At 32.5% G+C, this 19,434-nt stretch overlaps 2 protein-coding genes across 2 annotated transcripts in view; one reads left to right on the top strand and one right to left on the bottom strand.

Annotated features, from left to right (window-relative positions):
• FAM227B (family with sequence similarity 227 member B) overlaps window positions 1–19,434 on the top strand; it is a 184,744-nt gene that overhangs the window by 53,405 nt on the left and 111,905 nt on the right. The gene's annotated exons all lie outside the window — the stretch shown is intronic.
• FGF7 (fibroblast growth factor 7) overlaps window positions 6,311–19,434 on the bottom strand; it is a 45,751-nt gene continuing 32,627 nt past the window's right edge. The window contains exons 3-4 of the mRNA XM_003784344.2: window positions 8,510–8,613; window positions 6,311–7,422 (exon numbers count right to left, since the gene is read on the bottom strand). Coding sequence (XP_003784392.1) covers window positions 7,228–7,422; window positions 8,510–8,613 — 299 coding nt within the window. The 3' untranslated portion in view covers window positions 6,311–7,227. The remainder of the gene's footprint in view (window positions 7,423–8,509; window positions 8,614–19,434) is intronic.

The following is a 19,434-nucleotide window of genomic DNA, read 5'->3' as shown; positions in this document are numbered from 1 at the left end:
ATGAAACTTGAGACTTGTCCCTAAGAGCATATCAGGGTATCAATCTACAGTGACGATAGAGATATTGTAGAAAACTCAGAGGCAGAATAAGCATTGTCTGTGTTAAAGCACAATAAATGCAATAGCTTAAAGAAACTATAATGTTTGTATTGAATAGTGAGAAAATTGACAGGTAATCCAGAGCCAATTATTTAACAGCTTTGAGTGGTAAACTAAACCTAATAGGCAAAAAGGAGTCAGTATGGGTCCTAAATTGGCAACTGACACAGCAGTGTTTTAGAAAGATTTAAAAACTAGATAGCTTATGAGAATTGAAAAGAACTTGACACAGAAGAATGATTAAGGAGCTACTGCTAATTCTCGGAATGAGCCAATAAGGCAGTAAAAGGACTAAGAAAGTGATGCATCTGAGAGAATTTCAAGAAAGAAGTGGGCTGAGTGTTGGTGATTTACCATACTTATGTAGTCCAAGGGAAGGAGAGACAAGAATAAAAGGTGACTAAATTTTGAACATAAAAATTATCCACTCCTATGCACTGATGACTGGAATGTATTGTGAAAAAGCTTTCTTAAAGTCAATTTTTCAAATGTATTTTGTGTACTCATCCTAATGAAAGTCAGAAATATAAAGAAGTATATGCAAAAATGTTCATGTTTATGTTAGTGAAATTTGACACAACCAATAGGAGAGAAATTAAATAAATAATGGTAAGGTAGAAGCCCTCTAATCTAGCCTAGTCAGATCCACTAATCAGTTGATTAATAGAAAAATTTCAATAAAATAGAGAATCATTGATATATACATGACTTAAATATTTTATGTTAACTTTGAACATGAAAAGGTACATTCATTTGTCAATTTTTGATTCAGGGCTATAGCCTTTCCTCTAAATATGATCTAATAATTATCATGCCCATTAAATATTGTCTATGATACCCAGTTTAATTTCTTTACAGTGAACTGAGAATTCAGTAATAATCTGCCAGTCAAGTTGAGTCATAATTTCTCTAGATTTTTATTACTTTTTCCTATTGTCCTGCCCATACCTAATTCAGCAGGAAAGTTTTTATAATAATTACTCACCCTTTTCCATTGCCATTCCTTAGCCACTGTAAGGACAGGCTTCAATTCTGAATAATTTGGAAAACAGTTGCAGTTTTGAATGGAGGAATTGCATGATCTGGAATGTATTTTGACAAAATCACTCTGGCTGCTCTATTTGAGAAGGGACTAGGTGGAGAAGCAGGGAGGGACATTTGTGCACTTTGTGTTCAGTAATCATTTTGCTGCCAAAGCAGTTGCTGCTCTCTTTCTAGTGTTTGCATTTCCTTTAAAGCCCAATTGTGAATAGCAAAAAATATTTTAGGATCTAGGAAAATAAGGTGGAGGTGTATATGGGGTGGGGGGAATAAGTCTTTTCAAGGTGTTTAAGGAAGAAAAAAATAAAGAAACAAGTATAGTTCCTAAATAGATTGTTTTTTTTTTTTCCCATGTACCTAATTATTTCTCAATTGTAGAAGCACATTAGAATTTTCTGGGGAGGCTCAGCACCTGTACTCAGTGGTTAGGCTGCCAGCCACATATACTGGGGTTGGTGGGTTCGAACCTGGCCTGGCCTGTTAAACAACAATGACAACTACAATAACAACAAAAACAAAAACAAATAGCCAGGCGTTGTGGTGGGTGCCTGTGGTCTCAGCTACTTGGGAGGCTGAGGCAAGATAATCACTTAAGCCCAAGAGTTTGAGGTTGCTATGCACTGTGATGCCATGGTGCTATACCAAGGGTGGCATAGTGACACTCTGTCTCCAAAAAAAAAAAAAAAGGAATTTTCTGAGTAGTTTTAAAAATACTACTTTGGGGGCTCCTTTTCACATATAAAATGCAATTGGTTTATGATTGGGGCTAGGCCTCATTATTAAAAAAAAAAAATCCCAGGTGATTCTAGTACACAACTAGTATTGAAATCAATTGTTTTCAATTTTTCTTAGGTCTTACCCTCACATAATTTTGGGCCACTTGTGACTGACTGCCTCTGCCATCTACAGTGGTTCTCAACCTTCCCAATGCCACACCTTTAATACAGTTCCTGTGGGTCACGACCCACACTGATCTAGAAGAAAACAAAACTCTATGGGCCAAAGAAATTTCCACTATCATTCATGAACTTATTCTCTTGAGGTAGGGCAGATAAGGAGAAGATTATCTTCATGTTGAATGTGAAGGCAGAGTAATTTCCTTCATATGGAGGCAAAGTGATATTGATAGTTTTCCAGCTACATTAGGAGGAGTAAGGAGGCACAATTCAGGCTAATAGGAAGTCCAGATCACAATTAAAACTTTCCTTAATTATCCTGGGTAAGAACAGACCATACAATATCCCTCAGGGAAGAATCAAGAATGTTTCCACAGAGATTATATTTCTTTGTCTGCTTAATGGTTCACTGCTGGAAGTTATTAATTACTCTTACTTGGCCCTGTAGAATCCCAGTTTATGGCCCTGGCTTTAAAAACATCTAGTATTTATGCCCTTGTGTAATATCCTCCCAATATATGTAGGGTATAAACTAGGTTATTAGAAAAAACTATGGCTTCCACTTGGAACACTTTCTATCACTCTCTCTGACTCTTTGCTCTGGGGAAAACAAACTGTCATGTAAGTTGTGGTATGGCGAGGCCCATGTGGTGAGGAAGTGATGTATCCAACAAACAGCCAGGACCTGAGGACCTAAGGTGGATCCCTTTCTGAGTTGAGTGTTATGATAGAAGTCTATACCCTTGGTCAACACCTAGATTGTAGCTTCAGAAAGGATTCTGACCAGAGACACCTAGCTGAACCATCCCTGCATTCCTGAGCCCCATAAACTTGGAGATAATCTATATTGGTGTTTTAAGCCATTAAGTTTTAATTTGTTACACAACAATAGATAACTAATACATACATGGCAAGATTCATTAAGAGAAGAATTTGTCATTTTTAAGCTAAATGTTATTATCCATCTCACATTTCAGTTATTAGAATACCAATAATATGAAAGAAAATAATTCTGTATATTTTCTCATAAATTCAATGATGAGGATTTGAAAAATGAAACCATATAATAATCAGGAAGTAAAAGGATAATACCACTGGCTTTTTCTAAGGTGAGAATAAATTCCTAGTTCCCTGAGATGTATAGTTTGAGAAAGGAGGAATAAAAGATTGTTGGGAAGAGACTTGGACTATTATTTCTTGCTTCCTGCCACATCTCTTCAATTTAAAAGAAAGCAATTTTTTTTGATATACTATTCAAAGTTGGAGGATAGGTGGGAGCATATGTGGGCCTGAAGAAAAATGTTCCCTTCATTGAAGGCACCAGCTTGTTGAATAAATACTATGCAGAAGTTCAATAAGGAATATCTGACAACAATGGTGTAGCAGTTACACATAAAGTTTTTATGACCTATTTTAAGATACACAGAAGAAACTCAAACCAGAGAGACCAATTAAAAGATAATTTCCAAAAACTCTGTTTCAGAGTGGTGATCATAGAGATGGTCAAGGCTGGTATCATCTGGTACGTTAGTCATAGAGGCCCACTAACCAGTACCCATCCATACTGGGTTTCAAATATACATAATATCATTCCTGTACATGATGAGGTTAGATTATGGTTTAGTTTCCTTTAGCCATGTGTTATTTATGTGTAAAGTTGGTCTAAGGGAAGTAGAGGGATTCTTGTCTTAGTCATGCCCAAGTAAATGACAGTAGAGTAAGGGTATAAATGAAGCTGTGTGATAAATCTTGTAAGTCATTCCAAAGTACCAATTTTGAGAAAGGAGGAATAGAGGATTGTTGGGAAGGGATTTGGACTATTATTTCTTGCTTCCTGCCAAATCTCTTCAATTTAAAAGAAAGCAAATGTCCTTGATAAACCGTTCAAAGTTGGAAGATAGGTAAGAGCATATGTCCGCCTGGTGTTATTGGAAACATTTTCATACTAAAGCAAACATAGATGTGTGATGGAGTAAAATGCAAAAACCACATGAGTTTTAAGAGAAAAGAAATTTTCTGTCTTTGGTGGGCTACCTTTGCGTTGTTCCCTAGATTCTCATTCTATACCTCTATTATTGTAGGTATTTTGGTAGAAAATAGGGCAACTGCTTTAGGGTTGCTTTTATTATATCTGGTTCCACTAGTTCTCTTTATATTCTTCAGTACTCTAGAGAAAAAGAGCAATCTCTAAGAAATAGGAACTCTAAGAATTCATCTCCAGCATTTTCCTACTCTTCTGTCATTTAATTGAATTTGCAGACAACTCAAAGGTTGATGATTTATATATGGATTATCTATACCCAAATGTTTTTGTCCACTTATTGTATTAAAAGTATCTTTTGTGTTATTTCTTTGTTAACATTTTGTGTTTCTTTATTTAATTTTTCCTTCCTAATTGTTAGAAACCCATGTATTTAATTTTCTCTTTCATGTATCTTATGTATTTTCTTTTCTATGTTTATATGGATATTCTGCACAATGCTTTCCATTCATAAATAAAGGGAGGGATATAAGAGTTGAACAGGAATCAGAATTGGAAATTACATTTCTTTTCTCCTTTTGAGTCGAATCATTATAGCATAGATAATCACTGTGTGAAGTGAATGGCCAAAACATGGTCATATTTGTGTGCAAACACAAAGATAACATCACAATAAAAAAAACAGGATACCATTAGCTAATAATCCTAATAATCTAAGAGTAGAAAGCACATGCTAAGTGACATATATATACTCATGTATTTGTATAATCCTATTCAGCTACATGAGTTTGTGTGTATTAAAATATCAATTTCCTGGTCTACAAATGAGTAAAAGGAACAGAGGCCTCTTATAGTTTTAAGTGTATGTAACTAGAACAGATTTTATTTTCTAAAATTTGCATCATATATGTAAAAACAAAGAATTAATTTATTTTTAGAAAGATTTTGTAGACACCCTATACTACCAGGAATGGATTCACTATTAAATATTGGTTTTGCCTAATTTGGTATTGCTGTGTAATTTGATGGTAACTGTAACTCCACAGATAAAAAAGTATTTGGTCCTAAAATAGTGCATATCCTGTATATAGTTACACTATTTCAATTTAATTTCTGTATAATAATGTTTCACTCTAACTTTTAAAAATGAAATAAAATTAGTTTCACTATGAATTTTCTCTTATACTTACACATTAAATGAATTCACATGAAAAATTAATTATGGACAGACACTCTGCTAGATACTAAGGAAAGAAATGTTAAAAACATAAGTCTTCTGTGCTCTATATGTTCTCAAGATTCTAGTCACAGAAGCCTAATCTAGGAACCTAGGCTAGTAAAGTCTTTGAATCAGATGATAGCTCAGTATATAATCCATGCTGACTCCTGAGAATATATTTGAGGAAGGACAATTCTTTTTAGCTTCCAGTAGCCTGGTCATGTAAGTTAAGCACAAGAAAATAAAACACATCTATTGTTTCTATCGACCTAGACTTTTCATGTAATTATCATCTGTAAATGGATTATCAAATAATATTTTATATAAAGGGACTTAAATGACAAATATTTTGAAATTAAAATCACAATGATTATCATACCAACAGTTTAATATAAATAAATGTTGACTTCCCTTCAGTGAACATATAAAATGCTACCAAAATCTGCTGCCAATAGAAGAATTTTAAAATAGAAATTCATTTTTCTGAAAAGTCCATTATCTGTAGTCTGCTCTCAAGCCTTCATGATATTCAGGGACTCTTTTCCCTAAGTATATCTTCTATTTAGGGCATTGTGCCTTTGCCATCTAACAGGAAAAGAACTTTTGATGCTGCTACATTTTGAATGGCAGAGATTCAAAATTAAAGATTAGAAAATGGTTAAGTTTAAATACACATATACATAGTTTTTTAATATGATACTTTTCTAGTCATGCCCTCAAATATATTCTTACTTTAAAATCCTATAAATTCTTTTATTTGTAATGATTTAACTTATATAAATAACTTTAATTGGCAACAATATGTGGCAAAACATTTTTCACATATTTTTACTATTCCCTGTGAGACATCTATTGTAAGCATTGCTGAAGGCTGTCGTTTTTGTCTGTCTTCCAAGATTTGCTGGTCCAAGTGTTATGGACTAGACTTGGTATTGGTACAGGGGGGAGAGGAAACTTGCAGTTGAGCCAGACAGTTTTGTTATCCCTTTAAAATTAAAAGCATATGAAACAGATACAGCTTATTAAGTTGTGTTTTTTTATAAATAACATAAACTTAAATAACAAACAATAAAGTTCAAATACAACTTAAAATAGAGTTTAATGCTGGTAACCACAGGGAAAAAAAGCATGATTATTTGTAGAAAGAACATTATTCAAAGCCATATTCCCCAATATGAATTATACAAAAGATAGATTATGTTACTTGAAAAAAAAAGGTAGAGACTTCTGAATTTTACTTTTAGGGATTATAAAATGTCATTTTGTGGCAAGTGAGATGAAGTACAATATTATCAACATTATTGCTATTTTATATACAAGATTTTTGAAAATATCCCCTTTTATTTTGAGCAGCATTGGGAACTTTGTTCATTAATAGGTTCAATCATGTTCTAATCCTACAGTTTTGAAAACTACCTCTTTAATTCAATTCCATAATAGAATTTATGAGAATATTCTTTTTTAATTAAAGTGTAAGTGGCTTATAATTTTTCTTACTAAAAAGCATTTTAAAATACTGCTCATCTTCCATAGTTAGTATTGCCTTGATTATGTGACAAATCATTCCAGCAGCCTTTAGGTCTGACATATCTTATGTAACATCATCTGCATTATAATTATAGCAGCTATTTTATAAGCAGATAAGAATATTTAAATAATCATTATCAGATACTCAAATCTAGCATACTCTTAAGGGTAAATTAATTTAAGAAAAAAATTACTATTACTAACACCATGATTGTACAACCAGTTTTACAAGTTTTTACAACCTTTAGTTACTAAATCTGATTATTGTGTATACTTTTCAAATCTTTCTTTAATGCAGTGTCTTAACATAAACATAAATGCACAAGTCCAGCTTGATCAATTTTCAGTAGTTTTCCAGCCTTTCTTGGATACTTTTTATAAAAAGAAAAGAAAAGAAAAGAAAGAAAACAGTCCACTTAAAGAAATCTCCCTGCTGGAACTGGTTTCTTATATATCATATGTGATTAAGTTATTGCCATAGGAAGGAAGTGGGCTGTTTTTTGTTCTTTCTTCGTTTTTTTCCCTCTTACAGGAATCCCCTTTTGATTTAAGGCAACAAACATTTCTCCTCCATTGTGCGTCCATTTAGCTGATGCATATGTGTTGTAGTGGTTTTCCAGAATTAATTCTTTGAAGTTGCAATCTTCATTGCATTCTTTCTGTTAAAAGAGCAAACAACATTATCCAAACGGTTTTTAGAGAGGCTCAACCAAAGAGTAAGCAGGTATTATTCAGCAGAATTGAAAAATACATGACTTTTTTTAAGATTCAAGTTGAGTAGGCCTATTGCAGTTTATTATATATACTTGCATAGTATATTTGCAAAACAAAGTCATTTTAAATTTTAAAACAGATAACATAATACTCATTTAGTCTATGCAGCGTGGTTTCAAAAATCTAGCTTTTTAGCAGTGTCTACTTTTTTTTAGTATGAGTAAATTAATTAAACCTCATTTTGCTCTTTGCAAATCACACATTCTCTAACCAATGGAAATTAGAAGAGTCTCTGCCTCCCTCAGGTGAGGAACATATTTTATAACTTTTCTTCATTTACTACTACACTGCCTTTGATGGTAATGGAAAATAAAAAGTTAATTTATTTGTGTATCTATCCAACCATTCATTCACTCAATTTAGCTTGTGCCAGGCATTATGCTGAGCTATGGGAATACATAAGAAAGCCAATTATACTTTATTATAGTGGGATGAACTGTTACATATTTTGCATTGTAATCAAGTGGGAACAATGTGAATGCTTACAGTTCAAAGCCAATGATTGTAGATTGATGTTGATAGACTGAGCACTTTAGGACTTTTTTTTCATAAGAATTTTCATATCAGCAATGTGCAAGTTGAGTGAACTTTAGCAAAAAAAGCTTTACTACTAACAAATGGAAATTTTAGATTTTAAGTATCTAAAATGCACGTGGGATTTAAGAACTGGAAGGATACATAAAAGCATTTTACAGATGAAGAAACCAAGTTCAGAAAGCTTAAACAATTTGCCCACAGTCACACAGAAATCATTTTTATTGGTGCCTGAGTATAAGGTGTTTGTTTTTTTTTATTAAGTCATCTGTACATAGATCATGAATACATTTATGCCATTATGGGATTCAATGTGTTGATTATTGGTACACTATGCAGTTGGAGAGAAATTAATTTCATTTTTACTTTTCAGAAAGGCAAGATATTTTTGACAAAATTAAGTTTGAAAAATCTATTCAAGCTATCAGTTATTAATACCTTTGCATAGAGTTTTCCTTCCTTGTTCATTGCAAGATAGTATTCACTTTCTACCCCTTTGATTGCCACAATTCCGACTGCCACTGTCCTGATTTCCATGATATCTGCAAGAGATCATAGAAAGATATATCAATTAAGTTTTCAAGTTTGCTGGTTATCCAAGAATGTCTATCTTCATTTTTATTTTAACCAGAAGTTGTTAAAATTATTAATGTGACTATTTACTTAGCCCAAGACCCCTACCCATAGTACATAAACACAAATATCAGAGTAGTTATTAAATATGAGAAGTACAAAATGATTTTTTATTTTGTAGAAAAAGATACCTGTATTCAAAGAAATAGTTAAAATATTCAAATTAAGCTTTTTATTTCCTAAACTTAATTTCTAATTTACTGCAATAGTAACAGTAATAGCTAATTTTTATTGAACTCATACCATATGCCAAAGATTGTTCCAATACCTTTATGTTAGCTATGATAGTTAGTAATGTTAACTCATTTAGTTATCCCTGTAGACTATGAAGTAGGGGACCTTATTATCCATTTAAGAAATCAAAAATTGAAATACACAGTAATTTGCCCCATTTTTTGTACTTTTTAAGTGCAGAACTATAATTTGAACCCAGCTTTTTGGCTCTTAACTATTATATTAATTAATTATTATATAATATGCTTACTATGAAAGTAATATAGTAAACTAATATCTTTCCTTTTCTATTGGCTAAACTTTTCCTTAAAAAGTTTTGCTGACAAAGGAGGTCTTGAAAGTACTGAAAGTGGATAATATTCCTATTAAAGTGATGATAAAGAAAGCCTACTGCCTTTAAAAAAGTGATTGTTTTAAACTGACAGTATTTTGATACATGAAAGACTATTTAAAACAAAATTATAAATTCTGTTTATATAATATTTAATAACTTTATACTTCTCTAATTAATTTTTTAATCTTTGCTGATCATATTGGAACAAAAATAAGAAGGAAGGTAATTAAAATAAATATATTTACATATATATTTCTAACAATCAATACAACTCTATACAGTTGTTATTCCTCTGAAAAAGTATCTTTGTTGAAATTGTTTTTACAAAGTACATGTTATCACAAGAATGTTAGCCTACTATTTTCTTTCATTTATATTTCTTCCTTAAGTACTATATTTTAATGTACTAAAAAGAGTAAAATCTCCATAAATTTATTAAAATGATATAGGTAGGAATTGAAAGTTTCATTCACCTTTTATATAACTTGTTGTTAATTATACTTTGTACATGAAGGTACAGCCCTTAGGCGTTGTCTTACTTGTGCCTAATAAAATGCAAAGAAAATTCCAAGTGAAAATTATCCGTGTAAAATTAGATCTCCAGAAATTGTTTTCTAAAACATTCACTTAATTAAAAGAAAATCTGATTTGCCCCCATACCTTCACTTCACTCTCTTATTTATTCTTTTGGTTTTGGTTTTCTTATCTGGATAATAAAATTGTTGTATACGTCATTGGGAATGATTGTAGCCTACTAATACTTGTCATCTGCCTCACATATACCCTGCTTACAGAATTCCTTTACCCAAAGTACTATACTTTGCACTAGTCAGAGCTAAGTTGGGAGTTTCACAGCTGCTCATCTATAAATTGGACTTTATGAAGCAAAAGTGCAAAGGAATAAATAGTAATTTTTTAAGCATTTATGAAGCATTGTCAGATTACATCGAACTATACTGTAATTTCTGTATACAAATTAAGAAAAACAACCCTGATTTCTGAACTCTAGAAGTTAAAATTCAGTAAAAACAGTAATCATATCTGTGTTGTGTGTGTAGGTATACATATATGTATTAATTAAAAGAGAAAAAAGAATTTTGAAGAACACAGGCCTGAAGAGATTACAGAAAAATTTAATCATTGCTTACAAGTACATGAAGGATTATGATGTTGGCAAAATCAATACTCTATCAATCCTGGCATTATAGTCTGTTTTGCTCTATATCCTATGTTCCTTTTTATTCAAGAAAACTCAAGAATGAAGAAATTAAAATGTTATCACTCTTTGTTCAGGTGTACAGTGGGAAGCAATGTTCCTTTTAGTCTGCATAAAAATACACAATATTTATGTATTAGTTAGCTACAATTATACTTGGTCCTTTTGTCTACAGTATATCCATTGTCTCATATAAGACAAATATAAGAGCTTGTCTTTGTTTCTGTGATCCCTATTTGTGTTTCAGAGGATTATTCATATAAGTAGCACTCGTAGTAAATTTGTTCCCAAATACATAAAGCATATCGTAAGGTGTGCCAAATTGTTAACATAATAATCATAGTAGTATAGTGGTAGAGTTCAAAAATATAAATGAGAGAGACAGCAGCTGATGATTTAGAACATGAACAATGAGACAACAGGCCGGGCACGGTGGCTCATGCCTGTAATCCTAGCACTCTGGGAGGCTGAGGTGGATGGATACTTGACCTCAGGAGTTTGAGACCAGCCTGAGCAAGAGCAAGACCCCGGTCTCTAAAAAATAACTGGGCACTATGGTGAGCACCTTTAATCCCAGCTACTTGGGAGGCTGATGCAAGAGGATCACTTAAGCCCAAGAATTTGAGGTTGCTATGATGCCACAGCACTCTACCAAGGGCAACAAAGAAACTCTGTCTCAAAAAGGGCGGGGTGGGGGGGAACAATATTTCAAGCATAGCATAAATTTGCTATTTAGAATATCACCTTACAAAGTAGGGACTATGCCCCAAGTGGATTTCCTAATTTTTTCCTGTGCTTCATTTTTGCCTGTATCAAATTGGATTGAAAAGTGAGGAACTTTGGTATAAAATTATATTACTTAAAAAAAATTCTCCAACATTTACTTTCAGAATTTTCGGTGTTCCTCTAATCTTGTATTTCAAAATTGGTATTAATTCTCTGGGTATTTTTTATTGGCAAGATTTTTGGGGGGTGGGAATAGAATCTCACTCTGTCCATGGGCTAAAGTACAGTGGTGTCAATAGCTCACTACTGGGCTAATGCAATCCTCCTGCCTCAGCCTCCTGAGTATCTGGAACTACAGGTATGTTTCATCACACTTGGCTAATTTTTTAACTTTCATAGAGATGGGGTCTTGCTGTGTTGCTCATGCTGTTCTCAAACTCCTAGACTCAAGTGATCCTCTTCCCTCAGCCTCCCAAAGTGCTAAGATTATAGGAATGAGCCATTGCACTGAGCGTAATAGCTTTTTTATTTTAAAGTGCTTTGACTCTCCTGTTTGAAAGCTTATTTTTTAGTATCTCAATACACAGACATCCACGTCTTACTCCCAATATATGGAATATTTTTCCCTGAACCTTTTAGGCTTTATATTTAAACGAAAGTTTTAAAGGGGAACCTATTAATATGTCTGTGCTATAATTATAAGTAAACTTTACTTTAAAGTCAAAAAGGTAGAGATAGTCATTCATTTTTGTCCTTGACCAAATATACCTTCTTGGGCACACTACACATCTACAAATACACATCTGCAAAACATATCCAATATATCCAAACTATACAAAGACCTCTTAAAACACAATAAGCGGGGGAAAGCCTAAGTTTAACAGGGGCTATCTGAACAGACATCTCACCAAAGAAGATACACAATTAGCAAATAACTGTGTGAAAAAATACTTAATATCACATATCATTAAGGAATTGCAAATTAAAATAGCAATGAAATACCATTATACAGCTATTAGAATGACTAAATCCAAAAGCTTGACAATACTGCTTGCTAGTAGGGATGTGAACCAATTAGAACTCTCTTTCATTGCTAGGGGGAAATTGCAAAATGACCATTTCTTAAAACTAAACAGACTCTTACTATATAATCCAGCAATCATACCCTCAGGTATGATAATTTACCCAATTAAATAAAAAACTTAAGATCCACACAGAAACCTGAACATTTTTTAATGTTTATGGCAGATATAATCATAAACATCAAACCCCGAGGCAACTAAGGTATCCAGTAGGTGAATAGATGAACTGTGGTAATTCATAATTATTTAACAACAAAAAGAAACAAGATATAACACCACAAAGAGACAACAAGCAATCTGAAATACACATTGCTAATTGAAAGAAGCCAGTCTGAAAAAGCTACATACTGTATTATTCCAACCATATGACATTCTGGAAAAGGCAAAACTTTAGAGACAGTAAAACCATTGGTTACCAGGGTCTTGTGGAGGGAGAGAAAAGATAAAAGGTGAATCACAGTGGATATTTAACTCTGTAAAGCTATTCTGTGTAATACAGAAATAGTGGTTACATGATATGCACTTTTCAAAACACATTAAATTGTACCAAGCAAGGAGTGAAACTTAATACAAATTATGGACTTTAGCTAACAATATATATCAATATTTGTTTTTATTATACTTTTTATTGAATCATAACTGTGTACATTTATGGGGTATAATGTGCTGATTTGTTATGCAATGTGGAACGCTTACATCAAACTGATTAACATGACCATCACCTCACTTACTTATTTGTTATGGTAAGACATTTATAGTCTACTTTTAATAGTTTTGAAAAGTACCATTGCATTGTGCATAAGACTCTCACTTTATCTCCCTCAGTAGAGCGCCGTGGCATTGTAGCTCACAGCAGCCTCAAACTCTTGGGCTTAAGCAATTCTCTTGCCTTAGCCTTCCATATAGCTGGGACTATGGGCGCCCACCACAATTCCTGGCTATTTTTAGAGACAGACTCTCACTCTGGCTTAGGCTAGTCTCAAACCTGTGAACTCAGGCAATCCACCCACCTCAGCCTTCCTGAGTGCTAGGATTACAAGTGTGAGCCACTGTGCCCAGCCTTGTATCAATATTTGTTAATGCAGCGTGTTAATGATGGAGGAACTGTGAGGTGAAATGGATGGTATATGGGAACTCTGTTAACTGCTCAACTTCTCAGTAAATCTAAAACTTAACACAAAGTATATATTTTAAAATATAGTCTGTGTTTTAATTAATAATAGGATGTGATTAAATGTTGAGAAACTATTTGTATTAATATTTTAAATGATTTATTATTGTACCAAATATGTAGAACATATGATGTTTATTATTGATTACTATTAATAATGTCTTTGGTGAAGGATTAAGATTCGCTTTCCAAATGGATGACTTCTTTCTTTTTTTTTTAAATATGTACAGTTATGAAGAGTAAGGTTATAATGCAAACATACTTTGGAAAGTGTAAGAAATACAAATAGTCTATATATAGATCATAATTATACAATGTAAGTGTACAGTGTCTCTCAGGTATTTGAGGATGGAATATCATAGCCAGTTATACAGTAGAACCTCCATAGTTGTCCACTTCCCTACATTGACCACCTCATTAAGTTGACTTCATTTTCATAATCAGGCATGCACCACATGAATGTATCAATACAGTAGGCCTGCTTCCTTATGTTGACCACCTCTGTACTTTGACCAATTTGATACAGTCCCTTGGGTGGTCAACTTACAGAGGTTCTACTGTATTTTAGAAATGTGATCTGATTTTTTTAAGAGTGTAAAGTGGTCCTAAGGCTGAAACTTTTGAAAAGTGCTTTTCTAAATTAATTCTATTTCTCTTGGTGTCATAAAGTTTCAATCTGACATAATTAAAATAACTGTATATTAGTAAGTATACATATATATGTATCAAAATTCAGTTAGTGTTTTCATCTTCTGTGGAAAAAGAAAATAAGTGATACCCAGCAGTGTATGCCAATTGCTATGTATAACAAGGAGAATAAAATCCAGAAGAATTCAGAAGAAAGGAATGTTATCAATATTTTAGGTGATCAAGGGAGGATTTAAGGGATAGATAGAACTTTAATTAGATCTCTCAAGGATGGATAAGATTGACATTGGTAGAAAAGATGGAAACATTTAAGCTACCTGAAAGAGAAAAGTACTAGGTACAAAGCCATAGAATCAAAGGTTCAAAAGTCATGTTCAGAAGATTCAAACTAGAGCTGTGGTGCCTAGAATAGGAAATGTAATAAATAATAAGAGAAAATTAGAGGCAGATTGTTGAAGGTCTTGAATGCCAATCTAAGGAATTTGATCTTTTATTTCCAGACAATGAAGAGTCATTAGAGGTTTAAAATTTGAAAAATGTCAGGAAACTGTATTTTAGGAAAATTAATTGTCAAGAGTAAATAAAAGGAGAAAATGACTGACACTTTATTCCTATGATATTATCAGTTGGTGTCCATATTGACCTGTAAGAGGTTATTATTGTGGTTTTAAGTAAGTTAATATATTTTCAAAATGCCTCAGTTTAAATTTCTTATGCAGTACATTTTAGTAGTTATAACCTATATAAACAAAAATTCTTTCCTGTCCTCATTATTGTTTTTTTAAGAGTATAAAGTGGTCCCAAGGCTGAAACATTTGAAAAGTGCTCTTCTAAATTAATAACATTTCTTGTAGTGTCCTAAAGTTTCAGTCTGACTATATGTTGTAAATTGTACCCTTGTATTTGTGGGATGAATATCTTTGGTTATAATTCTCTTTATATTTAGGTTTATAAATAGAAACTCCATAACATATATATATATATATATATATACAGAAATGTTTAAGAGCTCCAAAATATCTAGAGAATTCCTTAATGATATTTTAAACCACCAAGTTTAAATTGTAATTAAGTTATGTAAGTAAACAGTAAACCATGCAAAACATTTGTATTTGGTTTGAGTAAATGTTAATGTTAGTATGGTTTTAATAATTAAAGATAAGGTTAACGTATGTATTTATACTCTATGATTTTTGTTCACTGATACAACTACAAAGATAGCAAAGAATTTTTCTCAGTAAGTGCTGTATTTTTGACATACTAAGATTCTGTATCTCATTATTACAATTTTTATATACCCTGCATGCTATTGCTCCACTTATTAGATTCAAAAGAATTGCCTTTAGACAGCAGTTGACTGTTGATTCTATTTTCTCCTGCCTTTCTGGGACATCTTGAGTCCCTCCCTTCCTTAACTTTTGATTAGGAATCCCCTTCCCCATTTTTCTCTCAATCAGGGCTGTTAAGATCTTTTAGACTATAGTCACTGCTATGTCCTGATATCACTCTCACAGATCAAACATATTTAAATGCATCCACATATAATTATTTTAAAGTTTTATATAATTTTTCTTTCAAAATTATTTGACCTAAAACAATTCATTAAACTTACCCTTAGCTATAAACAAATTTTCTGCAAATATTGTGCGTTCTTTGGAATTCTCACAAAGTGAAAAAAATTATCAAATTGTTTTCAAATGTTATGAAAAATTATTAATAAATTCAATAAGTAATGAAGCTAGCATAATGGTATGTTTTATTTGCTAACCTCTATTATTTACTTTATTTTTAACTTTCATTACCAGTTCCTTCATTTTAAAGTTTAAATATATTTAGAAGTCCTTGAAATTTTTATAAGCTCTTTGGAAGGCTGAGGCAGGAATATCACTTAAGCCCAGAAGTTCAAGATTAGCCTGAGCAAAATAGCAAGACAGTCTCTATAAAAAATAAAAGAAATTAGCAAGATGTGGTGGCATGCACCTGTAGTCCTGGCTACCCCAGAGGCTGAAACAACAGAATTGATTGCCTGAGCCCAATAGTTCAAGGCTGGAGTGATCTATGATTGTACCACTGCACTACAGCTAGGGAGACAGAATGAGACTCTTTATCTAAAAAAAAAAATAAATTAATGAAAATATTATAAAAATTATAGAATAAAGTTATTTAACAACACTCAGTGTTTATAGGTCCTAGGACTTTACTGATCTGGAGATTATCTAAAAGTGAACTGTGAATTTTCAAATATACCTCAATTAAAATAAAAGTAAATTTTAGAGTTATATTTATACTTTTTATTAACTTATCTTTTACTCAGTATCCTTTAATGCTTTTTGTTATTAGTCAAGAGCCTATTAAGGTTATAAATTTAACAGTGTATGACCATGGATGAACCTATTTATGTATAGTAAAAGTTATCATGACTTGATTAAGTGATGAAAGGATGAGTTAACTAAGTTATGAGCAAATTTATGTCATCTCTCTAATTGCTAGGCTTACATATTTTATATAGCTGTGGAGGCATTCAAACCATGCTTTTCCAAAGTAGAAAAATATAAAATTGTTCTTTTTTAAGTATAGAAGTTGAAAACATATTCCATTATGTCTTTAGTTAAATTAATTTCCCAAGCACAATGTAAAGCTCTGGGTGGTCCACATATAATTGCTGAAGAAATGGTGAGTTTTGACGCAGGCACCTTACCTGTTTATAAATTGCCAGGAAATAAATCATAAGCAAATGATACATAAGTAAATTATGGTATATTATGAGTATGTTATGGCACCCAACAAATTAGCTATTCCTTTCACTATTTGACATCAGCAAATTTGGGAGATGTCTTTGTTTATAACATCATATAGTTACTTTTCCATCTACTATTTATCATTGAAGTTATGCTCTTTTTATATTCCATTTGATATCTTATGTTTTAGTCCTAACCATTTTTTATGAGGCACACCAAGCTTTCTGTTTTCTTCTTGTCATAACTTTGGTCTTTAAGTCTTCAAGCCTATGATAGCACAATGCCATGTATTATGCTATATATTCAATTATATGCAGGCATTTTTCTCCCCAACTTTCTGAGCAAAGACTATTAATTGTCCCCAATTTCCATTCTCCTCTCCATTCATAACAATGAATTTTTAGCTGGCTACACAAAATAAACAAGACTTTTCTCAGTCTCATTTACAGCTTAATGTGGCCATATGTACCCAAGTTCTAGCTGATATGATTTAAGTGAAGTGTCCCATGGCAACATCCAGAAATCTTCCAAAGAAGTAACTATCAGGAGCCCTTTGTACTTACTTACTTACTTTTTTCCCTTATTCTGTCCTCCTCCTTGAATTTGGACTCTGCTTTAGATTATGAGAACAAAATGATTGGGGACAGTGAGCTAACTGAACCTAAAAACTCCCAAATGTTTTTGTGGTACAGAGTTGTCACTCCTCCAGAAATGTTTAATGTGTGGAGAAATAAACTATGTTGTTTAAGCCAAATTGAGTCTTAACTAGTACACCTCGATTTCATTTTCCTGGCCAACTTATTTTTTATTAAATGTACATTAAAATTCAGGAACTCATTTCTTTTCGGTTATTTTGAGCCACCAGCCAAAAAGACAAGTCCTGTTTTCAACACTATTGTTAGTAGGCATGTGTTTACTTTCATAGTAAAGTTATCGGATTAAACTAAAGGTCTGATGATTTTACAAGTCAACATGGAATGTATTTGTTTCATTTGTCCTTGTGTTCAAGATGGTTACCAATCATGTGTAATATAAATATAAGTTGTTTTTCTTGACTAGATATGAAAGTGAAAACTCCTTTCTATGCTACAACTTGCTAGAGGCTGTAAAGTCATGAGGTTAAACTAGAAGAAGAAATGAAAACACCTGTGCTTTCATGTCTTTCATCTTCTTATTTAGAACTTCAATGTCACTAAGGATCCCAAGTTTCTTTAGTTAGCTTGATAAATCTTCACTAGCTGTCCTTTACATCTCTCTACACATGTCAGGAAGACACCAGCCCTCCTAGTAAGCTATGTCAAAGCTGTGGTCATTTCCTAGCTAGGGAATTAATTTCAATTAGTTTTTCTGCTTGCTTGTTATTGCTAAATAAAGCATGGGATGTTGTTGCTATTCTTTCACAATGGCTGGATTCACCATTCTTGGTTAGAGTATCATAACTATTCATTTGTGAATAAGACAATTTAATGGACACAAATATATTCAGTACTTTGTATATCTGTTCTCTTTTTTCTCTGTATCAATCTATTCCATTTTTTTATTGAATCATAGCTGTGTACATTAATGCAATTATGGGGTACAATGTGTTCATTTTATATACAATTCGAAATACTTTAATCAAACTGGTTAACATAGCCCTCACCTCATTTTCTTAGTTATTGTATTAAGACATATTCCACACTTAGTAGATTTAACATGTACCCTTGTAAAATGGGTCCACATCTATTCCATATTTTTATTGATGGTTTGGATTCCCTAACCTCTTTAGATTTCTTTTCTTCTTGGCTTCCTTTCTGAATTATTAATAGTTTTTCTACCCCCTCTAAAAATACTTAGAGCTGCAGCATATAAAAGAATATCTCAAGCCTTTTCACTTTTCTATTTAGTCAAGGAGAGCAGCTTACATTTATATTACACATAATTGGTCACTGTCCCAGACAAGGACAAGCAACAAATAAATACATTCCAAGTGAACTGCAGTAGTTCCCTTGGTATCCTTACATCCTGGAATTTTTCTTGGCAAGCTTATCTCCTTGTCACTGCTTCTTTACTGTTAGTCTTTTAGGAAATGGTATATAACATTGGAATGTACATAACACCTTAATGTCAAACATTGCTTCTTTCAGCAAATATGATAGAACATAAATACTCAATATATATACTTAAAGGTAGTGATCTAAATTATTTCTATCACATTTACTCTCCCTGGTGGTCTAGTGGTTAGGATTTAGTGCTTTATCTATTACATTTACTCATTTCTCTTGCTATGTCCATTTCTTCAACTTCCAGGCCTAATGGATGTTGAAGCTAAGGAAAAAGGAGTTGGAGAAGTCAAAGATCATTTCAAATCCAGATCTTTCGAGAATGAGTGTATGAGAAAGGTTAAGGGGATGCTATTTTTACCCAGGAGGGAGTGATAATGTATTGGAGTTTTTATGAAGACAATTCAGTTTGAAGTGATGAAAGTTTTATGCATCCTGGTCCTAAATTTGGCACAAGAAAGTCACTTTGTGATCTAAATCTGCAATAAACATGTAGCTGCACTGGATACAGATTAACGTTAGTAGGATTGTTTAGTAAC

The sequence above is a fragment of the Otolemur garnettii genome, unplaced genomic scaffold (genome assembly GCF_000181295.1).
Source record: "Otolemur garnettii isolate 467f Iridium unplaced genomic scaffold, OtoGar3 scaffold00011, whole genome shotgun sequence".
Classification (NCBI taxonomy): domain Eukaryota; kingdom Metazoa; phylum Chordata; class Mammalia; order Primates; family Galagidae; genus Otolemur; species Otolemur garnettii.
Note: the sequence above shows the minus strand (reverse complement) of the source record. Positions and strands in the feature narration are given on the sequence as shown.